Consider the following 13,057-nt stretch of genomic DNA (forward strand, 5'->3'; position numbering starts at 1 on the left):
GGTTCTTTCTTTTTGGTCGCACCACATACCTTAATTAAGGTGAAATATAGTAAAATTGTGAAAACATTGACGGGTAGGCTCATTTTCATCTGTAGAGCAGTGCCCACTAATGAGACTCATTTAGCAGTATAATTTCAATATGCTGCATATTAAATGCTACCAAACAACGCTGTTCAAACTGCAGCACCAACAACACCTTGGCGCCATTTCCATGGTCAATTCTGACCGACGGAGGCCCACTACTAACAATTTCAATAAACAAACAAAAAACAATCAATCAAATAAATCCTTCTTTTGCAGTATTTTTTTTTTATAATTGTGGCAATCACAATATTTTCTCATTTTGCTTCTACTGTAAGTGAAGCAATAAATGTTTGATTTAGATTAGAATGACAAAGCTTTGTTCACATTAAGAATAATTGTTTTTTATAATGAGTCTTGTGAGTGAAGATATGAACAATGTATGTAACTATGTTAAATAGGTTATTAGTTTATCAACGAATTTGTCTTTGATACTTCATTGCTTGCCTCATGCCATCTCAGCTGCAAATGAAGGGAGTTTGGCCTTTTTTGCACACCAGAGAGGCACATGAAAATACACCGTTAGCTTAGCTCAAGCACGCAGCTTGTACGTTAAGTGGATAGATTTCAAATTAGTCCAAAAGGATAAGTGCTTCAGTAAATGGATGGATGGACTCTGGGTTCTGCCCACAGTTTACAGTAGGGGATCCTGATGCTTTAAGCAATTAACTATCAGTAACTAAAGGTTGATGCTGCGTTGCAGTTAGCGGGTTTGCATACTCGATATGTTTTCAAAAAACAGTGATTGCTAATTTGAGGTATGAGTCCAGCCACTAAACAAAATGCAACAACAACAATCTGGGACATCACTCAATAGCAACTGGTTCGTGAAAGTGAAATCTCCGTCAATGACGTGACGTCACATTAATTCCTAACATGGCACCTTGCAATAAAATTTACCAGTAGGGTTATGGGGGCACTGTTTTGGCAAATGGCTACCTGAGGTACACTTTAGAAGCAGTGGCAGATATCTCATCACATCTGGATGCTTAAGGGTTCTCTGAAGCTGTTAAGCCAAATTATGAAAATATATTGTATTGAACTGGCACTGGAGTGTCCGAACAAAAACACGAGTACACACACGTGCTAATTGGTTCTCACTCAACCTGCCGCTTGTTTCCTGCCGACAGAGTGTAAGGACCACCCAGATCTGTGTGTTGTCTTAAGAATGTCACCAAGTCTCTGAACAGCTCTCCAGACATAGGCCCCTAATCCAGCCCCAGCTGTCAGCTGTTTGCCGGTTGATGCGAAGGTTGTGCCGTGTATTATGACCCGTTTGAGTGTTTGGTCTGGGGCTTTGCTCTTTGATATCATACACTCACATAAGCGGCTCAAGTGGCTTCAATCACGTCTGTTACCCATGGTGACGCGAGGATGCTTCATGCCTGTTGCTTCCAGATGAGTCAACGCAAGTACGTAATCACCCTTCTACCATACGCGATTGCTCCTGAGTTTTAGGTTTGTTCGTGTAGGCGGGTCCTCTGGTTCATCTTTATCCCCTGAGCCCGTGTGACTTTGGTCAATCCCCGCCATAACAGACATCTGACAGACAGCAGCTCACTCGTCGTCAGGCTTATCGGCACATAGCACATGTTAGCACAGCAAGGAGACAACTAAAAGCCACTCATTTGTGCTCAAACAGATGTTCTACCCTTCACCACCTGTGGCTCCTCTTGACTTTCTTCACTTCCTCTTCTTTTTTGACTTTAGCTTTCAAAGGGACAGGACATCAATGTGCATGAATGAGGACAAGGAGTGCAGAAAAAGGCAGAAAACTTTCAGACAACGCTCCTGTGTGCATGTGCATTCCCAGTGTGCAATTGTGTTTACCGCTTGTTTGCAGCTCAGCAGTAGCAAAAGCAGGATCATTAAACTTACTCTATTTGAAAAGCTGGAAGGAGGGCTGCCTCACTTAAGAGAAATGGAAGACAGAAATGTTTTGAACAAATTGCCACATTCAACAGCTCAATATATCCCGAAAGGACATTTGTCAAAATAAATTGATTTTGAAGCAACATTTTTCAAGGTAATATTTTTTTCCGATCTTTGCAGTTTTCCGGTGAGGTTCCCGAGAACCGGGTGGATGTCGCGGTGGCTAACTTGACGGTGATAGATGCCGACCAACCGCATTCTCCCAACTGGAATGCTATTTACAGGATCATCAGTGGCGATCCATCCGGGCACTTCACCATTCGCACTGACCCTGTAACCAATGATGGCATGGTGACTGTGGTAAAGGTAAGCCAATCATTTTTGCAAGGTTTCTGGCCGTAGAGGTCATCATAACATAACATATCTAGTGCAAGCAATAGTAATCAAACACAGAGTCCTTACGAGGGATAGACTCCATGCAGTTCTTGCCTTTGGAATGACCCTTCTTGTCCAAAATGAGGGATTGGAAGTCCTTCTGAAAAACTCCCACACGTACACAATGGCTGGCAAGAGCACTGTAGCAATAAGGTATTGATTTCCCAATTACGGCGGCAGCAGTTTTATACACTTATAATGGGATAGCTGCTGTAGTGAACGACAGAAACAAGAATGATTTGTCTTGTTCCTGTGTTCAGCCAATCGGACGAAGGTTGGCTCAACTTGTTTAACCCATTTACTATGAAAGCAAAAAACAAACAAAAAAAACATTAGTGTATATATGTGTGTACTGCCTATACGTGTCCGTCGTATTTTGTAGAAATTACATCTTTATGATGCATGAGTTTAGCAAATGTGATCTCCTGTCCGAAAATAATGCTTAAGAAATAACAATAGTGTTTTATGTAGTTCTCGTAGGACGCTGAATCGTGCACAGTGGCATTTCTTCATTATCTCTAGATGAGTGCCTTTCATTGTCCATCCCTCACGCTCCCTGATGCAAAATTCAGCAGGCAGCTCAGTAGCCGCAAGCTTCCACAGAGACCCATGGGATATTATCAGGAAATCATAAAATAGGAAACGGTACTCCCCCTGGGAATGACAAGAAATAGACTGCCGCACAAGGTAAACAGAGAGTCACTCCAGGGAACTGCAGGCGAAATGGTTCACATCAGACGTCATGCGATAGGTAAAGTCAAGACATCGTAAGAGACCAGACCCTCTTATTTTTTACCAATGTGCCGCTAGCCGCACACAAGATTTCACCGCAACCAGGTACGCATAATCTCCCATGGGGCACCTAGGCTCATCTGTAAACAAAGGCTAAGGTCTTAACCGTATCTTGTCACATTTACACCGCTCTCTGGGGAGATGATGAGACGGCATTCACATTTCAGGGTTTGGATGATAGGTTTGCAGTAGACAAATGTGAAAATAATACTGCATGGAAGTAGACAAACACAAGACTTGTGATCGCAATGAGTCATTAAGATATGTAAATCACAGATGATAATAAACAGGGAAGAGGAGAGACGTGAAGCAAGGACACATTTTGTAGGAGCCAGTGATGTGTGGATTAGAGAGAGTAGGAGAGGTTAGTGGTGTGCCTAGGTGGGGGGGTGGGGGTCTTGAGGGTATCACAGGCCTCACAGGGAAATATGAGTATACAAAGAAAATATAAAATATACAATTTTCAACAATAAGGACTATACAAATAAACCTGACTTGACTTGTCCTTATTTGGTCATTAGTGTGCTATAGCCTATCTCAGTTGATTTTGGGTGAGGTGGGAAATAACATGGACTAGTCACTAGCCAGACACAGGACACAAATAATTAACATTCCAAGACAGAAAATGTGCTTGAATGGACAGGTGATGCACATATAAAGTGATCCACTCAAAAGACGGGTATCACATCACCTGCATCTGCATGATTAGGAATGTATGTGCTTGCGTTGAGTATGGTAGTTGGGTGACAGTTCCAAGCTCTACATGTTAGGTTAAAAAACCAGAAGGAGACAAATAAGAATGAAATCAATAAGTACCCACTGTAAAAACAAAAATGTCTGTAGAATTAACAGTGAATTTCTGTTAAATCATGACAAAAATATGTGAATACAAAAACAATTAAACACTATGTAATTTACATTAATATGTTGAAAGAAAATGTTTTTTAAAAAAGAACCCATTTTTGGGGGGGGAGAATTCCCAATGTACTGTAATTACTATAAATTAAAGAAAACAAATTACATCGTCATCTTCATTTATATAGCGCTTTCAAACAGCCTTAGGTGGGAATTTGAAGTCATTCTTACTACACTGAACACTTGCAGGGTTTAGGGACAAGGATATACAAAATGCAAAGAGTAAACATCTCCCCGAAAACTGTTTGGAATTGCCAATATTAAAAAGTTTAAACTCTAAATATATCACATGTACCAATTCCTTCTTGTTGTACCTTATATTGAGCAGCTAGCTCTTTCCAGATGATCAACTGCAAACTTCCACCACTGCCAATTGCAATCCAGACTGTTCTTTGCATCATCTTGAGAAGTTTGCCATGCAGCTTACTCCAGCGTCAACCCCACAAGGCACCTTGCCTGCTTGTCTTCCCTCTACTGAAATATTCCAACATGCTGCTGTTCGATGTCATGTCAGCAGGCTATCAGCTGGTATTTTCCTAGCATCTTAAGGTGGGAGAGAAAGTGCAGAAAAATATGCCATTGGACAAATAGGTATGTTTTGTAGCAAATAGTTTTACTTTTAGTTTGCTACTCGCAAACTAAAAGTAAAACTACTAGTTGAGTTCACAAAATGGATTTTCACTTTTCGGAAGGGTTTATTGTATAATGATAGAATTTTGTCATTTAAGTCCATTGGTGCTACCCTTTTGTTAAAGCTGCACTCTGCAGGCCCGCCAGGCCTGTAAGGCACTGGGGGAAACCATGGTTGTTGATGAGCCACAAAGCTACTCACAGAATGTCCTTTGGACAGGTGAGACAAAATGGAACGTTTTGCTTGTTCTATGCTTACAACCAGAAAAAAAAAGTAAAGAAAATAACACTGTACCTCTTTTGAAACATGGAGGAGGCTTCGTTCTATGGCGGCTTTCATTCATCTGACACAGGGTGTCTTGAATCTGTGCAAGTCGCAATCAAATCTCAATAAAGTCACAACATGCTGGAGTAAAATGCACTGTCATGTGTCAAGAAGCAAGCTCTAAGTCACAAGTCTTTGATTGTACATGCTTTAAAGCTTAGAGCACCCACAAAAAGAAAATAACAAAACCGTGAAATATTGAATTGTGAAGTAACCTTCTATCAGCCCACATCAAAATCCTTTTGAGCATCAATGGAAGGAGCTGAACCATGCAGTCTGGAAAAGGCACATTTCAAACCTGAGACTATAGATTTAATTGATTGCAGTGATTGCTCCTGCCTATTGAATACTAGACTGTAGGTTGTATCCTGCCCTCAGATGATATATGCTTTTTCTCATGAAAATATTGGTAAATGATTAGTAACTTCCATCCAAAGTAAACTTCTCCTGCGTTCTTTCTTCTTCTAGGCGGTTGACTTTGAGATGAACCGAGCCTTCATGCTGACAGTTGTGGTGTCCAACCAGGCCCATCTGGCCAGTGGGATCCAGTCCTCCCTCCAATCCACGGCGGGTGTAACCATTTCGGTGCAGGATGTCAATGAACCCCCTTACTTCCCCACTAATCCCAAACACATCCGATTTGAGGAGGGAGTTGCAGCTGGCACGAGTCTGACAACCTTTTCGGCTACAGATCCCGACCGACTGCAGATGCAGCAGACAATCAGGTACTGGTACAATAGATCCAATTGTGCTAATTTGAAACCTTGAAGAGCGCTGACAAGAAACCGATGGACTCTATAGACCAGACAGAGAAAAACCTATTTGCTCTTACTATATATATGTGTTCACTGGAATGGAAATTGTACTGACAGAGCGTAGCTATAAGTCTAGCATTACGAGCAGAATGAAAAAAAGATATCCCCTATGCAGTGGCACAAGGCCAAAAAGTCTCACTGTTAGTAGTTAGGGGTTAGAGTTCAACAAGGGGACTATATTTAAGGTATCATCCATCTCTTTGAGACAACCATGCAGAGTTTATGAGCCATTGGAGAACCCTGAGTAGGGATGCTCTGAAGGTTAATAGGAAATAATAGCCTCAGGGCTAATTGGATCTGTCTGTGTGTGTGCGCGTGTTCTTTAGGTTGCCCATAGAGTATACGCACACACAGACGCACACACAGGGAGTTGGAGCGAAAGCAGTAAAGTTAGGCAGAAGGAAAGGCAGAAGTGCTGGCTGGAGCCCAAACACTTGACACAGCATGTCCGCCTGCAGTGGTCTTTCTCTGTGGTAAATCTCTCAAGATGTTAAATGTCATGCAAGAAATGCTCATGTGACAACACCCAACTTTGCACGGCGTAATCAGTGTATAATGATGACCTACCAAATTATAATCTAGTGCCTTTACTTGAATACCTCACAGATCTGTAGGACTTCATATTGTGCCTTTAGACGATTCATGGAAACTCCTAAATCATTTCCTGCCATGCTGTAGTGCAACAGTTAAGTTCATTACAGAATAATTTCCCTCCTCTCAAACTAGCATCATTATTTTCCTTTCCTTACAGGAAAGGAACACATTCTGTTCATTTCTCATAAATTTGAAGAAGATTTTTGGCTACACTTAAGTTCCGCTAATTGCCCAAATCATCAGCTCTATTTCTTCATGAAACTACACATAATACTCACTATACTACAAGGCAGCAGTCGTCTTTCAAACAGCAAGGAGAGAATACAGTTAGTTGTACCTTGACTTATGAGTTGAATGCATTTTGTGATTGCGCTCATAACTCAATTTATTCACATCAAATCAGTTTCCTCTATTGAATGTAATCAATCAATCAATCAATTCCAGCCCCCCAAAATCACTATGAGCATGCCAAGCTGAGAGTCTCGCACCAGCCGCTGCATCGCCGCTGGATGACCTGCTTGCACCGCAGCTCTGGTGGCGGAGTGGGCCATAGTTTGCGGCGTTTTCCGAAAAGTTGTACTGCAGCGCATGCACTGGCAGAGACTGATCGGCACATGCCATTTCTGATATGAGTTCATTCCCGGTGATGCAAAGCAGAGTGTTTACAGCTTTTCAGAAGAAATAATTCAATAAAAAAATATATATGATGACCCTTCAGCAAGCAGCAACACGTTCTATGAGCTCATAATCATAATAGCCCCTAGAAAAAACTAAAAATGTGAATGTGAAATGAGAATCGTGTTTTTACTGTGTGAGGGAAAACAAACTGCATAATTTGAAAACCCAAGCCAAATTTGTATTACGATTTTGTCAGGAAACCGATTTGTTGTTTTGTTTTTCGCACAAGCGGCAAAGTATATAGTTCTTGCAACACAAATCAAAAACATTTCCAAATGATCGCACTTGATTTATAAGTTAGGGTAGTTGTGAGTTAATGCACCATGTAGAGGCAGCATGGTGCTGATGCCATTAAATGTTTGAGAAAGTACACTAATCGAAAGTGCTCTTTCAAAACATGACGCAAGGCCGATGAAAGAGGATTTAGATGCAGAGTAGGAAAAAAGCCAATCAATGCCTAGGGTTTCATTCTCAACAAAAAAATCCCCTCTGAAAAACGAGGGGAAAAAACAAGGCACTGGCAGAGATAAACAACAAAAGGCGCTCCAATAAGGGAGGTTAAAATGGGAACCAAAAAACCACTCACGTGACAAGGCAAAAGGATCATGAGAACAAGGCGGTGAAAACTGCTTCAGTGGACACGAGGGTATCACATGACACATGACAGGAGAGACGCAGACTATTTAACAGATGGGGGTAATGAGGCACGGGTTGGAACAATCAGGGATGACAACACGCAAGAAAAGGCAAGAAACCTGAAACGAGATGAGTCAGACTTCAAAATAAAACAGGAAATGGCTAGGATAACTAAAACAAAGACAGACAAAGCACACCACGGTGTAACAAAACGTAGTTCAGTTAAACCTCATTTTTGTGATCTAAGAAAATTCCACTCAGCCCTTTTCCAGCACTTATCCTGTTTAGCGTCACAGGAGAGCGGCAGTCTGTTACAGCTGAGACAGACAATCATTCACATTCACACTTTTGGACAATTGATGTTTCAAATAACCAAACGTGTTTTTCTTTATGTTTTAAATGTGGAAGGATACATGAGGACAGGAAGAACAAAATGGCTAGACATGTCAAAAACAAGGTTTGAACCCATACCTTTTTGTCTTTGAGGCAGACTGTGCTGCCCCTAGAAAATGTTGACATGTTTCATTTCACAGCTGATCTGGGTATGCATCAAATAGGAAGCTGAACATGACAATTGAATCATTTTGCATAATTTGTGATTCATAACACGTGTATTTGCATCTGACAAAGAGCTCTGTCAGTGGATGATGAATATACATGACACAGTGAAAGGTTTTAAAGGGTATTGAAATAGCAAAAAGTAAGACGCAATACGGCGTGATGGAAGGAGAGAGGGAAGGGAGTCGAGCACGGTAGCTGACTCGGTCAAGGTTTGAACTTGACAGGTGCAAATCAAAGGAGAGACATGCTGACAGCATCCTGTTGGGGATGGGAGGAAGGCAACGTGGACAGGACTAGGTGGGAGCGTGCGTACGAGAGAGGAAGCGAAGGGGAAAGCATCATGCATCACTTGTCAGACACCGAACCGGTGAGGTCGAGACACGGGACCAGAAACACGGGCATAAATGATTACCCAAACCGCCTTGGCTAAGCTGGAGACATACATTTTTCATCCTCTGGGTCAGGGGTTTGAAAAATAAATGTCAGACTTCCTCCTGCTGGATGCTAAGATCACTCAGCTGCCACTGCTAATCATATCATCAGCATTGCAACCAAGTCCCAAATGAGAGAAACCTCCAATTCTCAAACGTGGCTTTTTGGTGCCGAATCACATTGTTATGGACACTTGCAGTCATTTTGTTGACATTGGAGATTTGTAAAATTACCACTTTCATCTCATGGAGTAACATAAATAGTTACTGTAAAATTGCAGTTTGGAGTCAGTTTTGACCTGTTTTTGCTCAAATGGTGTGAAATAGTTGCGAATATTGATTTCATTGCAAAATAAAAAAAAAATTATTATAAAACACCAGCAAACACCATCTTTTGTGCCTGGCTGTTAAATATCTCAATTCTGATATTGAAATCATTGTCATCCTTTGCTCTTCCTGATTCACTTTACTGCCTTCAAGTTTGTACTTCAGGTCAGTTGAATATGATTCAATAAAATTCTCCACAGTTTGTGAGAGTATTGCTGCAAGAAACCACAAAACTTTCTTTCACAGTAGCAGCCATCTCACTTCACTGAAATGGGAAAGATCGCCATTAGCAACTCTGCAGCGTCAACGTCAGGGCGTGAACATGAGAGACCACTTTACTTTCCTATTAAAAAATTTTAAAAACTCAAATTGGCTCTCAGTTAAATGACAGAAGGGAAGCTGTTCATTTGTACCTTGTTAAGATGTGATGATGTGTGCTCAAGCAGATGTATCATGCTGTGAAAAAGTATTCTACCCCTTCTCAAATTGCTATTTTTCCCATATTCCCAACTTTAATGTAACCCATTAAAAAACGGAGTATCATTTAAGTATGAAGTTTTAAATTAAGTTTGCTAGATGATAAAAGTGATTAAGATATCACACTTCATGCATTTTATTTTTGTTTCCCACAGACATGAAAAAGTTATTACAAGTGTGCTTGTGTATAAAAGAGACTTGCCCTTTAGTGCAACCAAATACACAATTGACTTCATCATATCATATTCATAGCAATGAACAATTTTGACTCATCAGATAACATCGTCTGCATGTTTTTGGAATGTGGAAAGAAGCTGAACTACCAGGAAAAACTCACTGGTAGCACTTATTACAGCAAACATGCTAACTCCACACAGAAAGTCCTAATTTGGACCCAAAACATACGAGGCAGATGCTAACCACTACAGTATACTCCTATACTGCCTTTACTTAGTTCACTATTTTTTGTTTTTGTATTTATTATTACTATAATTATAATTAATCATTTTAAAGGTCTTTCCCTTTTTTTCCATTTTCTTTTTAACCCCATAAACTCCAGTGGTAGCATAGCTGACACACCAACTACTTTGTGTGAGATCACCACCTGCTAAGAATAAAGATAGTTGGTGTCAGCCCTCCACTGAGCCATGGAAAAGCCCAGAGACGTGAAGCTGCAGCCTCGATTGGTTAGTTCTTAATGAAGGTTTTACAAGCAGATCATGTTGCCATGCTGATACTTCAGGTGCCACCTCTTTTTAGGCCCTTGTTACCTTCCCACAAAATATCCCTTTCCCTTGTGACACTGGTTTATCCCCCCATCCTCGCTGCGATGGATTCACGTTTTTCCTGCTAAGGATTTCACAGTCCGCCAGGTAGTGTCCGCGGGCTTGGCTAGTCTGCGTGAAAGCCTCCAGAGTGTGGGAATGTCATCTCTGTGATCCCTTTTCGAAACAAGCTGCCTCACTTAGGATCATGCCCACTGCCTGCTGGGACAATCCCACCTCTCTTGCTGCAGGATAGAGATTATGTTCTCCTTTCCACCCTCACTACTTCCCAACCCACAATTCCAAGCTGGTATTCACCTTGATGGAAAACCAAATGTACTGTATATAAGCAATATGATTAAGCACAGTAGGCTGCACAATGAGTGTATATGTTGTAATTCAGTCAGCACAAGCCAAGGTTGAGGTAAAATCTATTTCAATTTGAATGGATTTAAAAGCTGTAAGTGTGTGTCAAATCGCACCACAGCCTTTGTCCCCAATTTGGTGTTTCATAAAGCAAATCTAGTTGGTGCAGAAAATGTCTTTAAGGGCCAGATGCCCAACGTTCACCAATGGTAGGTTACAGTGGGATTTCAACCACAAAAAGGTGGAAGTTGCAGAACTCTTTCACAAAGGGAATGCAATGTAGATGAGACGATACCGGCAGGACAAGAAATTGTATGAATATAGAAGAAGAGTGAGATGAGGTGAGGCACCGCGGGTTGGGAAAGAGATCAGAGAGAATTGCAAGTGTGGAATGAGCCAAAAGAGACAAATGAGAAACAATAACAGATCAGCTTCAGATAGGGATGCAGTAGGGGGGAGAAGATCCGCTCGGAGTCGTGTGCCCTTTATCCCAGGAGTCACTACCCGAACATCGTTTCATGTTTAGAGATCAATGCAAAGATCCGAACGTGCAGTCACCTACAATTTGCAACCAAGATAGTGTGGCCTCAGTTTAGCCTGCGCTACCCTAAGCAAACACTTCTCATGCTATTAATGCATCACAAGCGCACGCAGCGCTTAACAAGGAAGGTAATTGACTACAATGTGTAGTATATAGGCGCGAAAAATGGGCTGGAATCGACCGGAGGTTGTAAGCTCTGGAAGAGAAGTCAATAAGAAATTAAACTCCGTGAAGGTTAGGGACTCGTGACTTCATGGTGGTGTGTGAAAGAAGATCTATATATGCTCACGCGCGAGAAAATGTATAATTGCTTGTAAACATGGAAACAGTCACGCTGACTTCTCCATCGACTTGTGACCATGTTCTTAGGTACTCCAAACTGAATGACCCGGCAGACTGGCTGTCTATTAACAGAACCAATGGGCAGATAGTGACCACGGCAATCCTCGACAGGGAATCTGTCTATGTGAAAAACAACATATATGAAGCCACGTTCCTGGCAACAGACAACGGTAAGACATACATATACATATATATATATAACAGATTTATAATGAAAGAAATCATTTGTGTTTTGCTCTCCTAATGCACTTTAACAACAAATATATAAATTACAGGTAGAACTTGATTGTTTTACAATACTTTGTCCGTTTATATTTGTTCAACTTTAACAGACATTTTCATGTACAAAAACATGCATAATGCATTGAATTATGAAGTTATCTTTTGATTGATGTTTGTTGTATATCAGCAACATAATTCGGGAAGTTGGGGGGGGGGGGGCATTCATGCAAGCCCTTGATGCCCTTTAATGTAGCAACCACCAAGAATTCCCAAAAATGAAAATATGTCAAAATGCAAATTCTGGTTTAATGGTAACTTCAACCTGGGTATACAACGCACAAACATTTTTAACATCGAATGAGGAGTTCCAGAGAAAATCAGCTTTTTGTGTGGTGAAAGTTGACATTTTAGGGGAACGCTGGTAAGAACGACTTCAAATTAGAGTAACAGTATAACTTCATTATTTCTCAACATATCTCTACAAATATTTACACATGAATGTAATTGTACCACGTAATTGTGAAGTTGGAACCAAAAATTGTACAATTGCAAAGTGGCCATGGAAACAGAAAAACCTCTCAAATATTGCAACAAAAAAAAAGTGGGGAGTTTTTTTGAGACATGTTGATATGGAAGTATATCGCAAAAGTGTCATTGAAACACATTTTTTGCTTTTCCACTAGTCATGTGACCATGCCCGGACATGTGTGTGTCACATGACTTTCTCCCCTCCACTGCTCTTATCTTTGGATTCATGGTGGCTTGCTTTGGAACGATCGTCCACTTCCTTTGTCTTCTGTTTAAAACAGTCAAGGCAAGAGTAAAATTAACACCGCATATGTTATATGCTGTATATAAAAAAAGGCTTTCGTGCTTTGTTAGTGAAAGAGGCAAATAACATACAGTATCATTGAGGTACAGAAACTACATCGATCACTCCGATATATAATCGAAGGAAACCTGCATGTTTTGTTTTATTTAACGTCTTTGGCGCCCCTCCGTAGGTTTTTACTAAACGTTATTTAACGTTTTTGGCAGTAAAAGAGTTAACTCGCCTCGAGGATATATGTGCATGTGTACGGTGAGTCTCATCTGCTTGCGAAATCATTCGCTTCTACGTTCAATTACGAGCATGAAAACTCAATGATACATGACATTTTGAATATGAACTTATAGGTAACAGATAATGTGAGTATGAATACTCACCCAGAGCTACATTTTCCATCAGTTTTGGTCTCATGGTTTGGATATAT

At 40.8% G+C, this 13,057-nt stretch overlaps 1 protein-coding gene across 1 annotated transcript in view; it reads left to right on the forward strand.

The window, feature by feature from the left end:
* Positions 1 to 13,057, forward strand: part of LOC147178414 (cadherin-4-like) — a 243,814-nt gene that overhangs the window by 215,907 nt on the left and 14,850 nt on the right. The window contains exons 10-12 of the mRNA XM_086068548.1: positions 2,134 to 2,319; positions 5,519 to 5,775; positions 11,610 to 11,752. Of these exons, the coding sequence (XP_085924674.1) occupies positions 2,134 to 2,319; positions 5,519 to 5,775; positions 11,610 to 11,752 (586 nt within the window). The remainder of the gene's footprint in view (positions 1 to 2,133; positions 2,320 to 5,518; positions 5,776 to 11,609; positions 11,753 to 13,057) is intronic.

The sequence above is a fragment of the Leptonotus elevatus genome, chromosome 2, assembly GCF_054856555.1.
Source record: "Leptonotus elevatus isolate MCC_2025b chromosome 2, RoL_Lele_1.0, whole genome shotgun sequence".
NCBI lineage: Eukaryota > Metazoa > Chordata > Actinopteri > Syngnathiformes > Syngnathidae > Leptonotus > Leptonotus elevatus.